Source organism: Mya arenaria, chromosome 15 (assembly GCF_026914265.1).
Source record: "Mya arenaria isolate MELC-2E11 chromosome 15, ASM2691426v1".
In the NCBI taxonomy this organism is placed as follows: Eukaryota; Metazoa; Mollusca; class Bivalvia; order Myida; family Myidae; genus Mya; species Mya arenaria.
In genome coordinates this window covers 31,238,923-31,261,097 of record NC_069136.1, presented here as the reverse complement: position 1 = coordinate 31,261,097, position 22,175 = coordinate 31,238,923, and the positions used below count along the sequence as shown (strand labels likewise).

Sequence of the window (22,175 nt, the reverse complement as noted above, 5' to 3'; positions counted from 1 at the left end):
ATCAGCACCTTATTAATACACACATGATCGTGAATCATAATGGTGAAAACCCGTATAAAACCCTGTTCATGCAGCGCTATAAGCGTTTTGATATTATATACCCATCATAAATCCACACGGAATACATATCGCAAAATACGGTAGTCCGTATTCCACCCCAGTGCAATTCGGCCGTATTCCACTCATGTGACGTCACGTCATAACAAGTATCGTTGCACGATGTTAAAATGACGTCATGAAACAAAATAGTGCGTCGTTAAAATGACATTTCTTATGAAAAACATGCAGCTTTTAAGTAATATAACCAGTAATGTATATAATAAAAGTGTTATTAGTACTGCGTTTTGATCCAAAATGTCGTATTCGACTCGAGTTGATTTTTGCAGATTGGGAAATCAAAATCTGCAAAAATCCACGCGAGTCGAATACAAGATTCCGGATCAAAACGCAGTACTAATAACCCTATTGTATTATCCTCTCCCCTTCCCTCTTTTAAATCAGGTTAAGATATACTGGCTTGCAGAAAGAAGTTTACGACATCTCCTTCTCGGTAAACTTATTGTCCCATGTAGATGATACATGGCGTTCCTGAATATTAATGTAAGGATTAAAATCAAGGCAGTAAAAAATAAAACGAAAATAAATCATTCTTTTTATTATCTCATTAAAATGCAAACTAATGTTCTGGTCCGTATCTTAAATGTTTTTGTGAGGGATGAAGACATTCAATCCTCAGAGGAAACCACATTACAGAGGGGTTTATTATGATGGTTTAATAAAACAAAAAGACCGTTGATAACTTACAATCATGCATACAGATGAATCAAGTTGAGTGTCCATGGTTATAAAGCGTTACTTAATATGATGATGTGTCATGCGATCCTCAGTGTTGAAGCACCTTGTTAGTGGTTGTGCCGGGTTGTTGGAGCAATTGTCACAAGAATGGGTCGTAAGCAATATCTTACTGTTTCGGATGTCTTCGTATTGGTGAGTTTCATGTTTTCTCTCTCTTTTTTTTAAATCCGACATTTCCAAACATGATTGTGAAAATAAAAACACGAAACACATTGTAAGATTGGGAAGTATGTCCCCGATCTAGTATAGCATTGACTAATCTATATCATTAAACATTGCAAAACTTGAATGAATATACGTTATTTGCTTTTCAAGATATCAGTTTTATGCATAAAATAAAGCAACTAACAAGAGTACGGCTATTATTTGTTACTCCAATGGGTCAGAGTGAACATTAAGTATCTAGGTCGGAGTTTACATAAATTATCATTCACGGTCTGGAGTGGATATATAGTGTGTTTCTTGGGTCGGAGTACACGTAAGGTGTCTTCCATGGGTCGAAGTGGACATAAGGTGTCTTTCTTGGGTCGGAGTGGACATAAGGTGTCTTTCTTGGGTCGGAGTGGACATAAGGTGTCTTTCATGGGTCGGAGTGGACATAAGGTGTCTTCCATGGGTCGGAGTGGACATAATGTGTCTTCCATGGGTCGGAGAGGACATACGGAGTCTCCCTTGGGTCGGAGTGGACATAAGGTGTCTTCCATGGGTCGGAGTGGACATAATGTGTCTTCCATGGGTCGGAGAGGACATACGGCGTCTCCCTTGGGTCGGAGTGGACATAAGGTGTCTTTCATGGGTCGGAGTGAACATAAGGTGCCTCCCTTGGGTCGGAGTGGACATAAAGTGTCTTTCATGAGTCGGAGTGGACATAAGGTGTCTCTCTTGGGTCGGAGTGGACATAATGTGTCTTCCATGGGTCGGAGAGGACATACGGCGTCTCCCTTGGTCGGAGCGGACATAAGGTGTCTCTCTTGGTTCGGAGTGAACATAAGGTGTCTTTCACGGGTCGGAGTGGACATAAGGTGTCTCGTTCGGGTCTGAGTGGACATACATGGTTTCCCTTGGGTCTGAGTGGACATACAGTATCTACCAAGGGATGGACTTGACATGAGATGTCTTCCAATGGTTGGAGTGGACACAAGGCGTCTCCCTTGGGTCGGAGTGGACATAAGGTATCTCTCTTGGATCAGGAGTGTGTCTTCCGTATGTCGGACTGGACAAACTGTGTCTTCCATGGGTCGGAGGGGACATACTGTGTCTTCCGTATGTCGAAGTGGACATACAGTGTTTTCCGTATTTCGGAGCGGACATACAGTGTCTCACATGGGTGGAAGTGGACATAACGTGTCTTCCATGGGTAGGAGTGAACATAAGGTATTGCCATTGGGTCGGAGTTGACATACAGTGTCTTACATGGGTCGGTGTTGACAAACAGTGTCTCCCATGTGTCGATGTGGACAAACAGTGTCTTCCATAGGTTGGCGTGGACAACAGTGTTTTCCATGGTTCGTAGTGGACAAACAGTGTCTTCCATGGGTTGGAGTGGACAAACAGTGTCTTCCATGGGTTGGAGTGGACAAACAGTGTCTTCCATGGATCGGAGTGGACAAACAGTGTCTTCCATGGGTTGGAGTTGGCAAACTGTGTCTTCCATGGGTTGGAGTGGACAAACAGTGTCTTCCATGGATCGGAGTGGACAAACAGTGTTTTCCATGGACTGGAGTTAAGAGAAGGTATCTTCCATGAGAAGAAGTTGACAAACATGTCGTCTGTCGGTCGGAGTGTACATATGTGTCTTCCATGGGTCGGAATAGATAATCAGTGCCTTTCATGGGTCGAAGTAGACATGCCGTGTCTCCCATGGGTCGGAGAATACAAACAGTGTCATCAATGGGTTGGAATAGACATGCAGTATCTCCTATGTGTCGAAGTTGGCATATAGAGTCTCCGATGGAACGGAGTGGACATATTGTGTCTCCCATGGGACAGAGTGGACATATAGTGGCTTACATGGACGGAGTGGACATATAATGTCACCCATGGGACGGACAGGACATATAGTGTCTCCCATAGGACGGACAGGACATATAGTGTCTCCCATAGGACGCAGTGGACATACAGTGTCTCCCAATGGGCAGAGTGGACATAATAATAGTGTCTCCCATGAAGCGGAGTGGACATATAGTGTCTCCCATGGGACGGAGTGGACATATAGTGTCTCCCATCAGATGGAGTGGACATATAATGGCTTACATGGGACGGAGTGGACATACAGTGTCTCCCAATGGGCAGAGTGGATATATTAATAGTGTCTCCCATGGGGCGGAGTGGACATATAGTGTCTCCCATCGGATGGAGTGAACATATAGTGGCTTACATGGGAAGGAACGGACATATAGTGTCTCCCATGGGACGTAGTGGACATATAGTGTATTCCATGGGACGTGGTGGACATATAGTGTCTCCCATTGGACAGAGTGGACAAATAGTGTCTCCCATGGGACGGAGTGGACATATAGTGTCTCCCATTGGACGTGGTGGACATATAGTGTCTCCCATGGGACGTGGTGGACATATAGTGGCTTACATGGGACGATGTGGACATATAGTGTCTCCCATGGGACGGAGTGGACATATAGTGTCTACCATGGGACAGAGTGGACAAATAGTATCTCCCATGGGACAGAGTGGACAAATAGTGTCTCCCATGGGACGGAGTGGACATATAGTATCTCCCATGGGACGGAGTGGACATATAGTATCTCCCATTGGACGTGGTGGACATATAGTGTCTCCCATGGGACGTGGTGGACATATAGTGTCTCCCAATGGGCAGAGTGGATATATTAATAGTGTCTCCCATGGGGCGGAGTGGACATATAGTGTCTCCCATCGGATGGAGTGAACATATAGTGGCTTACATGGGAAGGAACGGAAATATAGTGTCTCCCATGGGACGTAGTGGACATATAGTGTCACCCATGGGACGGACAGGACATATAGTGTCTCCCATAGGACGCAGTGGACATACAGTGTCTCCCATTGGACAGAGTGGACATAGAGTGTCTCCCATTGGACAGAGTGGACATATAGTATCTCCCATGGGACAGAGTGGACAAATAGTGTCTCCCATGGGACGGAGTGGACATATAGTGTCTCCCATTGGACGTGGTGGACATATAGTGTCTCCCATGGGACGTGGTGGACATATAGTGGCTTACATGGGACGTAGTGGACATATAGTGTCTCCCATGGGACGGAGTGGACATATAGTGTCTACCAAGGGATGGAGTGGACATATAGTGTCTACCAAGGGACAGAGTGGAAATAAAGTGTCTCTCATTGGACGGAGTGGACATATAGTGCCTACCAAGGGACGGAGTGGACATATATTGTCTCCCATGGGACGGAGTGGACATATAGTGTCTACCAAGGGATGGAGTGGACATATAGTGTCTACCAAGGGACAGAATGGAAATAAAGTGTCTCTCATTGGACGGAATGGACATAAAGTGTCTCCCATTGGACGGAGTGGACATATAGTGTCTCCCATTGGGCGGAGTGGACATATAGTGTCTCCCATTTGGCGGAGTGGACATATAGTGTCTCCCATTGGGCGGAGTGGACATATAGTGTCTCCCATTGGGCGGAGTGGACATATAGTGTCTCCCATTGGACGGAGTGGACATATAGTGTCTCCCATTAGGCGGAGTGGACATATAGTGTCTCCCATTGGGCGGAGTGGACTTATAGTGTCTCCCATTGGGCGGAGTGGACATATAGTGTCTACCAAGGGACGGAGTGGACATATATTGTCTCCCATGGGACGGAGTGGACTTATAGTGTCTACCAAGGGATGGAGTGGACATATAGTGTCTACCAAGGGACAGAGTGGAAATAAAGTGTCTCTCATTGGACGGAGTGAACATATATTGTCTCCCATGGGGGGAGAGGACATATATTGTCTTCCATGGACTGGAGTTAAGAGAAGGTATCTTCCATGAGAACAAGTTGACAAACATGTCGTCTGTCGGTCATATGGACATATTGTGTCTCCCATGGGACAGAGTGGACATATAGTGCCTTAGATGGACGGAGTGGACATAGAGTGTCTCCCAATGGGCAGAGTGGACATAATTATAGTGTCTCCCATGAAGCGGAGTGGACATATAGTGTCTCCTAAGGGACGGAGTGGACATATAGTGTCTCCCATCGGATGGAGTGGACATATAGTGGCTTACATAGGACGGAGTTGACATACAGTGTCTCCCAATGGGCAGAGTGGACATATTAATAGTGTCTTCCATGGGGCGGAGTGGACATAAAGTGTCTCCCATCGGAAGGAGCGGACATATAGTGTCTCCGATGCGACGTAGCGGGCATAAAGTGTCTCCCATGGGACGTAGTGGACATATAGTGTCTCCCATGGGACGTAGTGGATATATAGTGTCTCCCATAGGACGTGGGGGACATATAGAGTCTCCCATTGAGCGGAGTGGGCATATAGTGTCTTCCATTGCACAGAGTGGACATATAGTATCTCCCATGGGACGGAGTGGACATATAGTGTTTCCCATGGGACGGAGTGGACATATAGTGTCTCCCATTGGGCGGAGTGGACATATAGTGTCTTCCATTGGACAGAGTGGACATATATTATCTCCCATGTGACGGAGTGGACATATAGTGTCTCCCATGGGACGGAGTGGACATATAGTGTCTCCCATGGGACGGAGTGGACATAAATTGTCTCCCATGGGACGGAGTGGACATATAGTGTCTACGAAGGGATGGAGTGGACATATAGTGTCTACCAAGGGACGGAGTGGACATATATTGTCTCCCATTGGACGGAGTGGACATATATTGTCTTCCATTGGACGGAGTGGACATATAGTGTCTACCAAGGGACGGAGTGGACATATATTATCGCCCATTGGACGGAGTGGACATATATTGTCTTCCATTGGACGGAGTGGACATATAGTGTCTACCAAGGGACGGAGTGGACATATATTGTCTTCCATTGGACGGAGTGGACATATAGTGTCTACCAAGGGACGGAGTGGACATATAGTGTCTACCAAGGGACGGAGTGGACATATAGTGTCTACCAAGGGACGGGGTGGACATATATTGTCTCCCATTGGACGGAGTGGACATATAGTGTCTACCAAGGAACGGAGTGGACATATAGTGTCTACCAAGGGACGGAGTGGACATATATTGTCACCCATGGGACGGAGTGGACTTATAGTGTCTACCAAGGGATGGAGTGGACATATAGTGTCTACCAAGGGACGGAGTGGACATATATTGTCTCCCATTGGACGGAGTGGACATATATTATCTCCCATGGGACGGAGTGGACATATTGTATCTCCCATTGGATGGAGTGGACATATAGTGTCTACCAAGGGACGGAGTGGCCATATAGTGTCTACCAAGGGACGGAGTGGACATATAGTGTCTACCATGGGACGGAGTGGACATATAGTGTCTCCCATTGGGCGGAGTGGACATATAGTGTCTTCCATTGGACAGAGTGGACATATATTGTCTCCCATGGGACGGAGTGGAGATATAGTGTCTCCCATGGGATGGAGTGGACATATAGTGTCTCCCATAGGACGGAGTGGACATATAGTGTCTCCCAAGGGACGGAGTGGACATATATTGTCTCCCATGGGACGGAGTGGACTTATAGTGTCTCCCATGGGATGGAGTAAACATTTAGTGTGTTCCATGGGTCGGAGTGGCCATTTAGTAGATTTCATGGGTCAAAGTTGAAGTACAGTGTCTTCTATGGGTCGAAGTGTACTTAAATTGTCTTCCATGGGTCGGTGTCTAAATAAAGTGCCTGTCGTAGGTTTGAGTGTCAGATAGGTGCAGACTAATATAAGTTCACGGAAATGATCTTTTCTGTAAAATATCCGGAACGAGAGTGTGGATGAATGCATAAGCAACAAATAGGCAGACAGACAAACATACGTGTTAATTAACTAAACCTGTACTGGGCGAGTACCTAAATCGGAACAGTACCTAAATATGGAACACCCATCATAAATGTGTTTTTCCGATCGAGATCAGTTTATTTACGATTTTAATCAATAAAGAAGCTTGCTTCAGATACAAGTTCCAAAGAACACAATTCTCCGGTAAGTATTTCAAATATTGCGATCATTTAAAGTTTTTCAAGTTTAAATGTCAAAACATGGCACGCGGGGGAAAGACTCCATGCTTGCCACAATCACAGCATACTGGTACAGCCTGTATTTTATTGAAATCATCAAATTTTACTGACAAAAATTACAAAAAAGACAAGCTGGAAATAACATAAATTATTGATTTACTTAAGCAAAACATGGAGCAATAATTTTAAAAGAATACATACAAATAAACAACGAATTAAAACTGTTCCATATTTAGGTACTCCGAGGACGAAAATGGCAGTTCTTCATTGTGCGGTTAATAAAGTACTTTTCATGCAGATTGGTAGTCTTAAAAATGCCATTTATATCAACCAATTGGTCTTGAATCCTAGTATACTGATGGAAAATTTTGTAGTTGTGGTGCAAGTCTAACTAAAAATATTTCAAAAATAGTGCCGAAAGTGTTCCGATTTAGGTACTCACCCAGTACAATTTCTTGGCAAAAATAATATGTATGGTATTAACATGGCCACAGTGGTTTATGGAAATTAGCATCATATGAGGAGAAATAATTAAGAAAAAAAGGAATATATTAGTATTAAAGTGATATCGGGAGGCTAACAATAATAATAACTTATTCTTACATGTTCTAAACTATGGTATTTAGGATATAATTTCCAACGGCAATATTTGAGATATCTAGTATACATGTACTGAGATTTCTGGTCCATATGTATTTGATTTCCGGTTTCAAAAGACAGTATACTTATAAACATACGTGGGCTGCTTATGTAGTAAAAATGACTACGTCGGTTTAATGGGAATGATATGACTTAAATTTCAATATTGTAGGTGATGTTACTGTCGCTTGACTGCGGGATTGGAACTCACGCGAACCACATGGCGTCCGAGACAGTCAAAAATCAATGCTCGGTACGTATAATATACAAAGCATAATTATGACGGACAATTTTACAAATTGGGTGAAAAAAACACAATATAAAGTCTTATAAACCAATTACGTTGTTGTACGGTTTAATAACATGAATGGGTAAATATATTTTCGAATGATTGTGACCGAATCGTTGATGATATTCATCGGTAAATGTCTGACAGTTAAAATAAAAAAATAAAAAAAATAAGAAATAAAACAATAATAATAATAATAATATTAATAATAATAATAATAATAAGTTTCAAGTTTGCAAGTTTTATTGATAATAAACCAGAAGGAGGTCGTAGACCCATGAGGCATAGAGTGCACAATGTAATGGTGACAAATACAAATAATATGTAATTATGCGGTAACATATTGACTAATAAATTTTATGGCAATAGCTATAATACTAGACTGTTCAAAATTGTCTATTTGACATAATGTGAAAAGCTTTGTAAACAAATACACTCAAATTCTTCAATGTTCCTTCATTTTTAGTGTTAATCAACTCTATAAATGTGTGCATACTAGGAAGTCGTAAATAGTAGGAATGCAATAAAGAGTTTCGAATATCATTATATACAATGGACATTCAATAACACAATCGAATTCGTCTTCTAAAATATTACAATCGATATATTTTCTCTCGAACAAAAATATGTGTTCCAAGTTGGTTTGCCGACCATGTTATTACATGTTATATAAAGAAACATTATTAAATTGAGTTGATATTGTACTTTTTCAATGAGTGTAAATAACATTTTGATACTTTTCAGGGTTTTTTTTAATTGGCTTGGACACAGTTTTTAATGACGTCATTTCCGAACTGGCGTTATGTTCTCATACAATTTGGCGCGATTTTCAGAAAAACTACAATTAAATGTCATTTTATATCCTTTTAAGGCATATAATAAAAATATAAAAACTATTTCAGTGTAAGATCACTTTATTTCACATCGTAAACACTAAAATTGATTATTTAACGAGTGGCTAAGCCACTTTGTTTCTCACTCGGTGAAATGTACTTCTATCTTACACTAAAAAAACAATTATCCTCTGTTTAACACCAAAGTCAGTGTTCTTGTCAATGTGTTCTTGTTAAAACCTTGTTTTTAGATTGCATGTCCTCGAGCTCATGCCTGTCAGCTGATCAGCCGGACGGGAAAGTTTTTCTTGCGGTGTGCTCGTATGTATTCCTGAACTCATTAGTATATTTGATATTCCAACTAAGGGACTAGTACATAAATTGCAGAACTATGCTTTCAATAGTTTCCACGTTGAAAGATATAATATGAAGTTTAGTATATTTTATAAAATTGTACACTTCAGTTGATAATGAATACTTAAATCATAATAGCTCAGCTTATCATTTTAAAAAAAAAATGATTTTTAATACCAACTCAATCATAACAACTCGGCCATCTCCGAGATAGATACAGGCCGAGGTGTTCCGATTGATATCAATTTCCGCTCAAATAGATGAAGGTAACACGGTACTATTACAATATCCTTTGTTTGCAAACCTCCTACGCAGTAGTCTCCCCTGGCGACAGCAAAAATGCCGAGTTTTAAAAAATTAACATTGAGCTAAATGGTTTGTTTAAAAAAAAATCCATTCGAAAGAATGAGCTCCAGATAATTCCCTCTTGATGTATAGTTTTTTTTATCCCCGTTTTATATACTCATATGAGTGAAATGTGTTACAAAAACTTATACAAAATATAAAGCAAGGAATTCACATAACATGCCTGTACAAATAAAAGGTGAATTTCATGCTATTGAAATTTATGTATTAGACCATTGACTCTTATATTCCGAAGAAACGTATGTATAGTTTTGGTATAATTTAGTTTTAACCGGAGGAATAGCTTGAAAAAAAACCCCACAGACTATCTATAATTCCGGGCTTAAACTGTTGTAACAATATTATTAACCATAATGTCATTCGAGCATATGTACACCCAACATAAAAAATATATTATCATTGAAATAATTACAATTTTTGGTTGTCTGCATGCACGTTTTTCTTCTAATTTCATTGCGCCGACTTGATGCTATGCATCAACTTTTTTCTTGTTTATCTTTAAGAACACTATTCGAGTAAACATTTACACACACATACTGCCAATCTACCAAACGTTTCCGGTTCCGGTTTAAGTTGTGTGATTTTTTTTTTGGAAAGAAAAAGAATATTTTCAGTGAGGCATTTGGATTTAATTGAGCTATGTTTGGAAAATTTTACTTAGATTACAAGTATCTTCCATGGCCGAGAGTGTAAGATAGGTTCATTCCGACCCGAGCGTAGGGTGTTTTGCGGAAATGAGTTTCCGCAAAACACCGTGCGCGAGGGTCGGGATGAACCTATCTTACACGAGCGGCTATGGTAGATGCTTTTTCTCCCACCTCAGTTAAACAAAATTAAGTAAATATGTATTTTTTGCCGGAACTCTTTTGTGCTTAGTGAAAATAATTGCGTGTGGAAATGCGATAATTCGTGGTTGTCATAGATATGCGCGCAGTGATTCCGATTATGTTAATAGTCAAATCGGTCTTAATAGTTCTAAGGAGAGAGAAGCATTATTTCTTGAAAAGTGCGTGAAAACTGTTTTATTGTTATTGGATCTATTTATCTGAGGTGGGAGAAAGGTTTTTCCTACAAACCTAAGGAATGTTCTTGAAAGAGGGATAAATTGATGCAAGATATTTTATTAAACATCGATGGCCCATTGTGTAATTACAATAACAATAGAATGCTGAACAGTTGTCAAGGTTGTTCATGTTTATATACGAGGAATTGCCAAGGGTACAATAGTGTATTCAAAATGGCAACAGTCAAACATCTTCGAGGATGAACGATGCTATCTTTCTGCGTTTGACAATCATTACACATGATAATATTGTCATTTCCAGGGCTTGCAAATATCGCAAATATTTCCTTTGTATCTTCTCCGCACAATTATGCATTTATCACAAAGCTATTATTCGCATACTTTTTTCCCTGATTGCTTGAAACAAGTTCCTATGATTAACAGGGCGGGTGCGCTGGCAATCCGGAAATATACGCGCTCTCTCCCGAAAAGCCAATGCCTTTACTCACCAAACATTGTATGGTTATTGCAGCATCTTATTATCTCAAGGTAATTCTCCTCACGACACAATCCAGCGAGTTTCTCATCAAGTTCCTCAAAGAAAAGCTGGGGATGCGGGGCCCGTGATAATTCTACATGAGGGTCCGCGAACCTGACTTATTTGCACTCATTTCAAATATGAACTCCGAAATACTTATGATACCGGCACAGCAAGCTAAAGACACAGTATTTGAGACAGCTATTTAACCAGGCATGGTACCGATCGCGAAACTCATAGAGTGCTTGATGTTACGTTTAGAAGTGTTTTTGAGAGTCAACCGTAAGCAACCGTTACGTCCGAAATCAGTAAGTTTCAGTATGATGTGCTGCGGCTCTTTCATAGCGACAGTAAAATTATAGCAACGACCTGTGGAAGGTGCTGGGAATAGAACGGACGATGCGCCTGTTAGCCATAGTGGTCATGATGCATGGGTGAATATATACACTCCAAAAGGTACGCCGATGCTTTTACGCTGGGAAGTGCGGTGCGCGTACGGGAACAAAAACTATCTTATAGTATAACTACCGATTACTAAAAAATGACGCTGATCTCACAAGACAACAAGAAGCCATTGTCATTTGTGAACCGACATGAAGCAGGCCTTGATTTCTCGAAACTTCTTAAGCTTTGCAGTCTGAAGTAGCTTATTTTGTTAAGCAATTTTACTTATACCTAAGGTTATAATTAAAACTTAGTTTTTCGTTATTGTCAGACAGGTACTTCAATAAACATTAAAAAAAGCTTCCAAAAAAGCAACTTTTTCACAAATTATAACAGAAAAGAAATATTGAACTTTATCGTGTTATAATGGACTTAAAAATTTTGAGAAATCGGCCCCAGCGACCTTGCAAAGTTCGATATAGTCCAAAACGTACGCCGAGCTATGACGCTGGAAAGTGCGTTGCGCGTACCGGAGTAAAAAATATCCAAGAGTACAACGACAGATTATTCCTAAATGACGTCTTCGTTTTCGCGATTATTTGTATGACTCGGCGATTATCTGTTTTGGGGCCGGGGCCGTTTGTCGATTAACATTCTGCGGCCCGTAGAATGTTCGCACATTTTAAAATTCAATTTGGCGACTGTGATATAATGTCTTAACTAAATAATCACAATTTTTGATTAGCTTGAACAAATTAATTACGAAGTCGTAAAAGGGAGGCAAACGCGAATATGCTAGTGTTCGATAACCAGTGAAGGCATTTAAGGAGGCGTTTTTATTCAGCGTTTACATTTAAAAATCAAAACAAAGACAAACGAAGCGGTAAATTGTATTTACTTGAAAAACAGCAATACTTGCAGGTTAATACACGGAGAAGCCAGGCCGTTGAGTGATAATTGGCCCGATTGACTCATAATGGTCCGAGACAACTTGGGGGTCTTTATGAGCACAAGGGACAATAATCACACAACGGCCCGGCTACGCCGTGTATTAACCTCTTTACTACATATGTTTTTGTGTGTGTTTTTTTTTGTAAGTTTAAAGTCTTCTTTTTAAAGTTTACCTGCAATCCAGTTGTGGATTCTTATTTCCTTCTGGCTTGACTACGATAAACTCACCCTCAAATTAAATTCAGTTTCTGAGAGTAGGCCAAAAAGCAAACAACATTTTGTATTCATTTTATGTTCGCATCAATTTGAATTTTTCACCTTGAAAATTCCAGAACACGTCTATCCGATTTGTTTTTGTACGAATTATTGACATGGATCTGTCTTTTCATATCTTGAATGTCACAATTCAATTCAATAAACATGAACACGTACAAGTTGAACGACTGTTTATACTTAAATAAACAAATACCTCGTAAAATTGAAGTCAACATGTGTGTACAGTAACTGTTGTTGTTTTTCAACTAAATGTTAATTCAATTTAGCCACTTCCTTTGTTTTGTGTTTAGAGTGTCAACGCTGAGTAAAAAACGCCGTCCTAGTAGTACACACTGGTTATGAAACATAGCATTGATTCTTAAACTGCGTTCGCGTTTGCCCCCCTTTAGGATTTTAATAATAAATCTGTTCAAGCGGATCAATAAATTGCGATTATTAAGTTAAGACATAATTTTACAGTCGCCAAATGTTTAAGACAAAAAAATCACGTGCGGACGTTCTATGAGCCGCAAAATGACAATCGATAATCGGCCCGGGCCGCAAAACTGATAATCGCTGAGTCAAGCGGAATTCCTGCACAAATGTGTTACTATAAATAGATGTATTAATGTACATGTATGCTGACATCTAGAATATGCGATATTTGTTTACTTTAGTACAAAAAGTTGTTCTTCTTGCTACGAGTTTTTAAAATGAATTATGCAATTCAAGAGATGAAACGGAACATGTCAGTCGTCCGAACACAACAAATCTGGATAGATGTGTTGCTGAAAAATTCAAACAGATCTAAATATTGATTGGCAAGAAAAATATTTTGCCTCTTTCCCAATCCTGGCTTACTCTCAAAAACCCATTGAGAGTAACTTTACTCATCGTCGTCAAGCCTATAGAAGATATCACTGTACACGGATTGCAAGTAAACATTTAGAATAATAAAGTGTTTTTAAAAGATGAATAATCGTAATGTATTAAACAGATTAATACATGGTGAAGCCGGGTTGTTGCGTGGCACTTGGCCCTTTTGCTCATTAGGGCACTCGAGTTTGTCACGAGCTGCTACGAGACACTCGGGCAAATTATCACACAACGGTCCGGTTCCGCTATGTATTAAGCTCTAAATAATACACACGTTACTATATTTAGTATCATTTTACTATAGGAATCAGCCAAAAATTTCTTAATATCGTTTCCACCCGTGAGATTATCACGGCACGTGTGGGCGATTATAGTATAATTGACCGACGAAGACGAGAGCGTGCATGGCGTCATTTTCACGACACTAAAATGGCCGACGGATACCTTGTAGATAAAAGTTACACAAGCAAAGCTTTTTATGGATATTTACGAAACTATCGGTGAAGGAGACATGTTTGATCATGAATTTCGGGTGATAACTGCCCCAGTGAGAAATAATTACCCTCAGGCAAATATTCTTCCCACGCGGGCAATTATCAACCGAAACTCATGGTCAACCATGTATAATTCTATAAATGATAACAGAATGGCGAGTGTTTTGAGCACAGGTCACTTTAACGAACAGTATCTAACGAATGAATGCAAAGGGAATGGCAAACATGAGCATTCAGAGTCAAAAGGAAAGCGAACGTGAAAATAAATACTTAGATTAACTGAATCGCACCACAGAGTTAGATTAGACAGTTTTTGAAAAAAAATAAAAAAGTAAGAGTAGGAAACCACGGAAGTTTGCACTAAAGTATTAGTGATAATGTGAAATATACTTAAGAAAAGGTTGTGATAGGGTTTCAAAAATATTTTGAAAACGTGTTCGATTACAACTAGTCGCCTTCTTCAGATCATGATTGAAACTGTACAGAAGTATTGCAAACCTTGGAAGTAGGATTTAAGTACTGCCGAGACAAATATTATCGTAGGCTTTAAAGCGCAGATCCATACTTGTTGCAAGACTCATAGGGACAACAAGTGCATACGCGAACCACTTCGGTATAAGGCATTACTCGAATTTGAAACACAGCATGCGAATACTAGAGAGGTTACAAAAGGCCAGAAACGACTTCCTCTCTATGGCAGCTCAAGGTGTCAACCCGTATGGTGCAACTCCTTTAGATAATGTAAATTTGTTTGCAAAGATAGTAAAACAAATTGGATTATATGACTCTGCACTATGGTGTTGTTTAACTTTACACAACGTGTAATTGATTGACAAATTCCAACATATCAGTGTTAAGGAAGTACAGAAAGTTCATGTTCGTACAAGGTCAGATATGTGGGAAGCAATGGTTGGGTTGTACAAACTTTGTTTTTATGTTACTTTAAGAAAGCTTATCTTTTTACACACAATTCTTAGTCTGAATTGTAAATGCACCTGTCGTAACATCTTTATTCGACGATACCTTTTATTTATATTTCCCAACTTGGTCTCCATACTTGTATTAATAATGTTCTCATCAATCCTTCTTCGTTACCGAGCAAGTTGTTTCGGAAGAGGACTGTCAGACAGCTAGTGTTACCGGTGGAAGCACACAATAGGAAACATAGAGTAATGCCGGACTTTACCTACTCAAGGGTATTACAGCCAACCGTCGCTTCTTCTGTTTTGTACAAACTGTGCAATAGGGCAGTTTTATTGAAGCATTGTGCATGTGATCACATAAATATGGTGCCGCGGTTATCAATGGACGGAGTTACTTGTTTGTAAACACTGCAATCTCCAGATATTTGACAGCATTGTGCATATTACTAGCGAATGCGAACCGACAACCTTCTGAGGTCTAAATTATTGCATGACATCGTGCTTTGTGGGTTTGACTTTGTTTCTGGGTTTTTGAACATGAACCGAACTGAGTTAACGTTAAGGCTCATGGGCGCTCCGATACATCCATTACCAGGATGATGTGAACATATGTCATTCTTACTCATAGCATTTCGTACATTTCAAATGTGTTAATTATATTTCAGATCAATGTGACCCAAATGTTACTCATCCTATTGTTTATTTTTCATTTATTTATTTCAATGAATTGTACGTAGGGTAGATTCATCCGAGTTCAACAACATCCTTAGCTGTCAACCAGAATGGTTACTTCCTGCATGAGGGAACAGCGAACTATGCAAAATAGACGACTGTAGGAAATCATGAAGACCGACAAAATTCTTTACGAAAAGAAATGTTTGTATTTACTGTATAATCTGCTCTTCATGTGTGGAGCTTCAGTAAATGGGATAGATCCTCGATTGTCATTTCTCCACAAATACCTGGATGGAATGAGCTTTTTCGGCCTTTAGCCTCGCTGCGCTCCCTCCGTTTGCGTTAGTTCGCCAAAATGAACTCTAACATATGTAGAAGGAATTGGTTCTATAATCGTATCTAATTGTGTTAAAATAGCTTTACATGTTTCAAAAAACATTCTTTAAAGTATACGATGTGATTATTCTGTATTTAAAAAAAATATTTAATAAAACCATTTTGCAAGAGAAAGATTATTCTTTCATGCTTAACGATGAAATATGGGGTTTTAACAGTGAAATAACAACAGTGAAAATTTGATATTTTCACTGCAAAATAAGGAGTGAAAATATCAACTTTCAGAACTACTTTTAAATTCATTCGTTGTTACATGTACTTGCCTTGATCAAAACAGAACACTGGACTTCAGTAAATTGTCAAAAATGTTAAAAAAAATAAAGAAATGTTTTATAAATTGAAATAAATATATAATTGGAAATTAACAACTTACCGTTTATTACCGGTTATCCCGTTTATCAAACATTTTACTGATCTTTGAAGCTGAATGTTCGAACATTTGCTTTCATACCAAACAAATTACAGACAAAAACAACTGTTCGAACATAAATAAAAATTTATATCATCGTTTAAATGTATTTTGAACTGTTTGCCGTTGTAGTACGTAAAATGAGCTTCCTGGAGAATTCACACAACAATTTACAGATAGATCCGGTATTTTTTACCCCACCCACAACTCAAAATGGGTCAACAAACTAACGTGGCATTTACTCTTTATCTGGAAAACAAACATTTTAAAGCGAAACAGACTAGTCTCTGACAGTAAGATGACTGAATATTAACTTGCTATAAAAACACGCGTACATGCAGGCTTAAACTAAGAAGAATGGTTAATATCCAATGAGTATCCACATTTGTATTGCTTACACATTTGATCTTCCAAATTTTCATTCTTTAAATAGCGGCGTAGTAATTTGGTTATGTATTCATGCCCATCTTAAAATAAAAAGTTTTTTCATTATTTTTTGGAAAATATGTGCACTAATAATACTTCATTGTTTACTGTTCATAAAGCTTTGCAATAACAAACGAGCGAATATTAAGCTATAAGAATGAATAGCAGAGAACTATTTCTCAGCAAACCGAAAGTAGAAAAGTTGACAGCTATAATGCATGAGGGGCGCCCCACGGGTAGCGGCGTAAAGTCCACCCTTTTAAAAAAAAGGGAGTAATTCAGAAACAAATAAAACTCCAAAAATAAGCATAAAAGAAACAGAAAATTTGTTTATTTCAGTGTAAGATTGATTTTAATTTCACTCGTGATCATAAAAAAACTGCATTTTCTATGACACTCGTGAAATAAAATACGATCTTACACTGAAATAAACAAATATCCTCTATTTATTTAAATTATGGATATTTTTATTTTATGTTTTTGCTTTTTCAATGACATCAGTACATCGTTTAAAACGCTATTTTTTGTGCGATTTTTAATACATGTTGATCCAAGTCGAATCATGAACTTTTCTTTGTTTGTTAATCAAATTATAATTACTTTTGCAATAACCGCAGAATATAAATTTATGATGATACATTACTGGTATTAGGATTAATTACGTGACATGCCTTCACGTCCGTTTTGTTTAAATGATTCAGCACAATTATATCGCAAAGTTTCGGTATATATTTGTGAGTTAAATTAAAACCGTATTAAATGAATTCATCATTAAAATTTGAAACTAATGGCTGACTTATGGCACCAACGTAACACAGCGAACATTTGTTTGGGGGATTTTACGACTTATAATATGTACGAAATATGTTTGAAATATTTAATGTCGATGTTTTTCGATCTAATGAGATGTTTATATAAAACATATTTAAAACTTTTTTATCTAAAATACAGGCCTTGGAGGACAATACAAACTCCATCCCTACGTGGAAACGAGATCCACAAGCCGCCATGCAGAGAAAAAGAAAGACCGATTACATAATATCGTTAAACAAGTAAAGACAGGAAATCCAAACCTCATTGGAAATAATCAACAGCAAGGAAGCTCTTTCAAATCCAACACATTTGCAGAAATATCGCAGCCAAAGGGTGTCCAAAACCAACTATCAATGTTGATAAATCTTCAAAGTGAATTGAAAAGTCAACTAGGACCTGCAATGGGACTGTTGCCACGCCAGGCATTAACAGACGCGCGCGTCAAGGGACAGAAAAATACCGGGCAACGCGTGCCACCGAATCCAGGACCGGTGGATAATCCCCAAATTAAGGCGAATAGCATTCCACTATCAGAATTTAACCCGGCTGTGCCTGTGGTTGAAAACATGCGTTATGTACCAGGAGAGAGAGAACCAGTCTTCAAGGGTCTCAAAATAGGCCCAGCAGTGCCGTCAGATGTCATCATTGTGAAGAACATCCCAGATACACTAGCACACGGTAACATTTCAGGCAAAAACGGCTTATTAGTGCAATGATAACATTCTTTCACAAAATCAGTATATCTATGGACAAAACGAATAGTATTTGTAATAATGATAGCTGTTGAATTGATAAACGACAGGCTGTTTAAACTACATTAGCTTAAATATGCATATTTAATTACAAAGTAGTATAACCGCCATTCATTACGTTGAGTATTATGTAAATGTCGTATTTTATTGATAATTGTATACTGCTTGTTGTTACGAATTTTACGTAAACATATAGCATTGCCCTTGGTGTATTTAATTCACGAGCATCAATCGTCAGATTAAGAGTGCATGACGTTTTTCAGAATATATTCCTGAAAATATACCAGCACCTCAGACAAACGACATAGGTGACCTCTCGGGATTACTAAACTTTTCACCGTTTGGAGACAATCTTGGCAACAGCGCAAACATGGCAAGAACAAATGGGGCAAGCCTTCAGACTGGCCAGTCAGCCAGGCGACGTGTGAATACTGTTGATTCTGTTGCCTCCCGCATTCTTGCTGGGAGGAGGGACTCCTTGCAGTTTGCCCCATCTATCAACGAGTTGCCTAGTAAGTAAACTAATGAACGAATTGTATAAGAAGTTGCATATACACCGAGATAAAACACAATAAAACGTTAGTGCATGACTATCATTCTAGCTTTCTATAAACTTAGGTACATACAAGAGACACAATCTCTATATCATGGAGGGACAGGGTCGGTAACCGTTTCTTAAATGAAATCATTTTCTTTTGGCTTTTTGACACAATTATTAGTTTTAAGCTGATCGTATTGTATGATTCTAATGGATAGGTATTAAACAAAACGATGATTTGATGCTGAAACTACACACGTTTTACATTGCAGGTGGTAATCCAGACTGAAACTACACACGTTTTACATTGCAGGTGGTAATCCGGACTGAAACTACACACGTTTTACATTGCAGGTGGTAATCCGGACTGCGAGTACTGTGAGACATCAAACAACTGCACCTCACCGGAACGGCCTTACTGCTTCTTCGCGGCCAATTGTGCCAGGCAGGCATGTCAAGCAGTGTAGGAAAAACAGACCACTGCTCACATACATGCCAGTTACTAAAAAAACTATTTGTGGTTGAACATACTAATAGTTGCATGTAAATGTTTTGTAAAATGGCTATTTTCCTACAGTAAGCGGTGTGTGTAAATATCCTATTCAGGATTAAATAATTAGAGAAAAAATTAGTGTCAGATTATATAACTATGAGAGGGTCTCACATAATGTCTTGATAAATTCCCGATGTCCACAGGTCTTTATTAAAAAATAAATGTAGGGATAATACCAACGAAATTCCAAACTGGTCCACTGACACATGCTAATAAGGCAAACAAGTGGGCGGAGCATAGCAACACTGTTGTTTTGCTAAAAATCATAGATAGGTTCTCGCTCGTGTTTTTGTAAAATGCATATGTTTGTGCATGCCGAAATAAAAGGGTGGGAAATCATAAGGAGTGTTAAAACCCAAATACTACCGTTGGAACCCTTCAGCAAATGTTGATATTTCCTCAAATATCGTCTTTGAAGACCACAATTTCCATGTGTTGTTGTTGCGTGCTTGGTTGATTTACATTATCACGTGATCTTATGAATGTATGTTCAAGATATCACTAACATGTTTTGAAGTCCTCGTGACCTGGAGGATCAGGGGTTGGAGATTCAGATTTTTCTTGACTTTAACGGCGTAGGTTCGCACTCCACTACAACCAAAATATTTTTTATACTAGAACTGTGTCTTTTTCTGGAATTTCGATATCATAGAGTAAAATTATGACAAAATAAATGTTAGAAATATATCACTGGGAATTTTTTTTATCCAAAAACTATTTATTTAAAAATGCAGATCCTGAGTTTTTAAAGGGGCTGTACTCCGTATGATGAAATAGCGTAAAAAAAGAACATTGTCGAAAACTGACATAAACGTGGTATCGATGTGTACAACGCATTGAAACTTACTAACTGAAGTACCACATAGTTTACAATTAATTTATTTTTCGCAGTGTTTTTTTTGGTATTTTTCCATTAAAAAAGATTACTAGGTATGTCTACCTAGTAGAATTCATTCCTTATGCGTGATTGGCTGGTCGATGTTATCACGTGATATTACCAAGATAGGTAAATAGCTGAAATATTCAAACCGTTAAGAGTAAGCCTTCGTAGCACAGTGGATACAACACTGGACTGCAATTTTGGCGACCCCGGTCTCCGAATCGATTTTTTTTTTACATTTTGGTATTTTTTTACAATTATGATATCAAAGAGTAAACCATTTTATTAAATAATTGTCCTGAGATTCGTTACTTTTTTTGGTGCCGATCTGGTGAACAGTCCCTTTAAAACCAGATAGAATTTTAGGTATTCAGAAAGTCACCTGATATGCAAATTTCATAATGACTTTATACGCGCTAAATTTAGATTATACTTTCGGTTTTGATTGATTTTGTAATTGCATTTTATCATCCTCGGGGTTTAAAATGTCAAAAAGGTGAAGAGAAGTCATTTGGATATACAAGTTTACATCACTAGAACATAATGGGAATTTAGCATTGTATTACTATATGTGTTCGGAGAGTTGTTTCTCTTCGTGAATGTTTATTTACAAGCATGTGGCAATACAACACATAAGTGGGAGAATTTTGCTGGAAATGATAACCTTCCTTGTCTGACAAACTTGCGTCAGAACTCTTGGGTTTCAATTGCCAAGTAACTTATGAGAACATATGCTTGGATACCGATAGTTGAAAGATTATCATTAACTTGAAATGCTCTTGCTGCAAAGTTAACCTAGGCATTGTTACCTCCTCATCTGAAAACTAAAAACCAATGACTAACGTCATTAGAAGCAATATGGATATGCTATGTACAGCGTACATGATGATAATATGTTTTATTAGTATATAACATCCCTACAAGCGAGTCACCAAACGTACAGCATTATTGTTATACAATGATCAATTTATTTCATACTTAATCTGATAATCGTCCAAATAATTGTAAACATCTTACCGCAATTTGGTTTAATTAAAAGTAACACTAACACATGAACATTTACCAAAAAAATGAAAATGAAAACAAATGTCACATTTGTTAGACTTTGTATTCACTCTCGGTTGTTTTGTTGCGGGTAATTTAGAAGACTATTTACACATGTATCACCATGGCACGTTCTGGTAAGAGTACGTATTAAATCCATCCCATACAGAAATGGTCAATCAATCCATATTACTAAGCTTTATATATACATAATATATTATATATAGTTGTTTGTAATATATATATTTCTTGATAGAGTTTCTGATATACAGAGAATATCCAAGTGCATTGCGCGTTAACTTGTTGTTAATTAAGATGATTTGGCTACACACAAAATCCGTGAATGACTAGATGAAAGTCTGCGGCTAGATGTAAGAAACGTCTACGACACGGCATTAACGTGTTGTATTTCATATTTAATTCATAATGCTCTTCAGATTGTTCAACTATAATACCGTAAGTTTGATGTGTCGCCAATCGAGATCGCCCATCGTCGTCGAACCCATTTTAATACATATATTATTGTAAGATTTTTTTTTATTTATTATTTATAAAGGTTACTAACTACCAAGAATCAATAGGTATGTATACTGATCACAATTAATCAAAATACAAAGCACTTTACAAAGTTTGATAACTGTATGGTTAATCAGCTTGGATATCTTGAGCGGAAATCGTGTTTTGATTCAGCTGTGTGAAGTTAGCTAAACATACGACATTGGACATTGGACATTCA

At 38.5% G+C, this 22,175-nt stretch overlaps 1 protein-coding gene across 2 annotated transcripts; it reads left to right on the top strand.

Annotated features, from left to right (window-relative positions):
• The first annotated feature begins 833 nt into the window (after window positions 1-833).
• On the top strand, window positions 834-20,202 carry LOC128220566 (uncharacterized). 2 transcript variants are annotated; one of them, XM_052929009.1, is made up of 6 exons: window positions 834-987; window positions 7,860-7,940; window positions 9,061-9,130; window positions 17,811-18,350; window positions 18,688-18,936; window positions 19,317-20,202. In XM_052929009.1, the coding sequence occupies exons 1-6, from the start codon at window positions 943-945 to the stop codon at window positions 19,427-19,429; spliced, it is 1,098 nt and encodes a 365-aa protein (XP_052784969.1). In that variant the 5' UTR covers window positions 834-942; the 3' UTR covers window positions 19,430-20,202. The 2 variants fall into 2 exon arrangements, with proteins under 2 accessions (XP_052784969.1, XP_052784970.1); XM_052929010.1 differs by having other exon boundaries at window positions 19,276-19,408.
• Window positions 20,203-22,175: the final 1,973 nt, after the last annotated feature.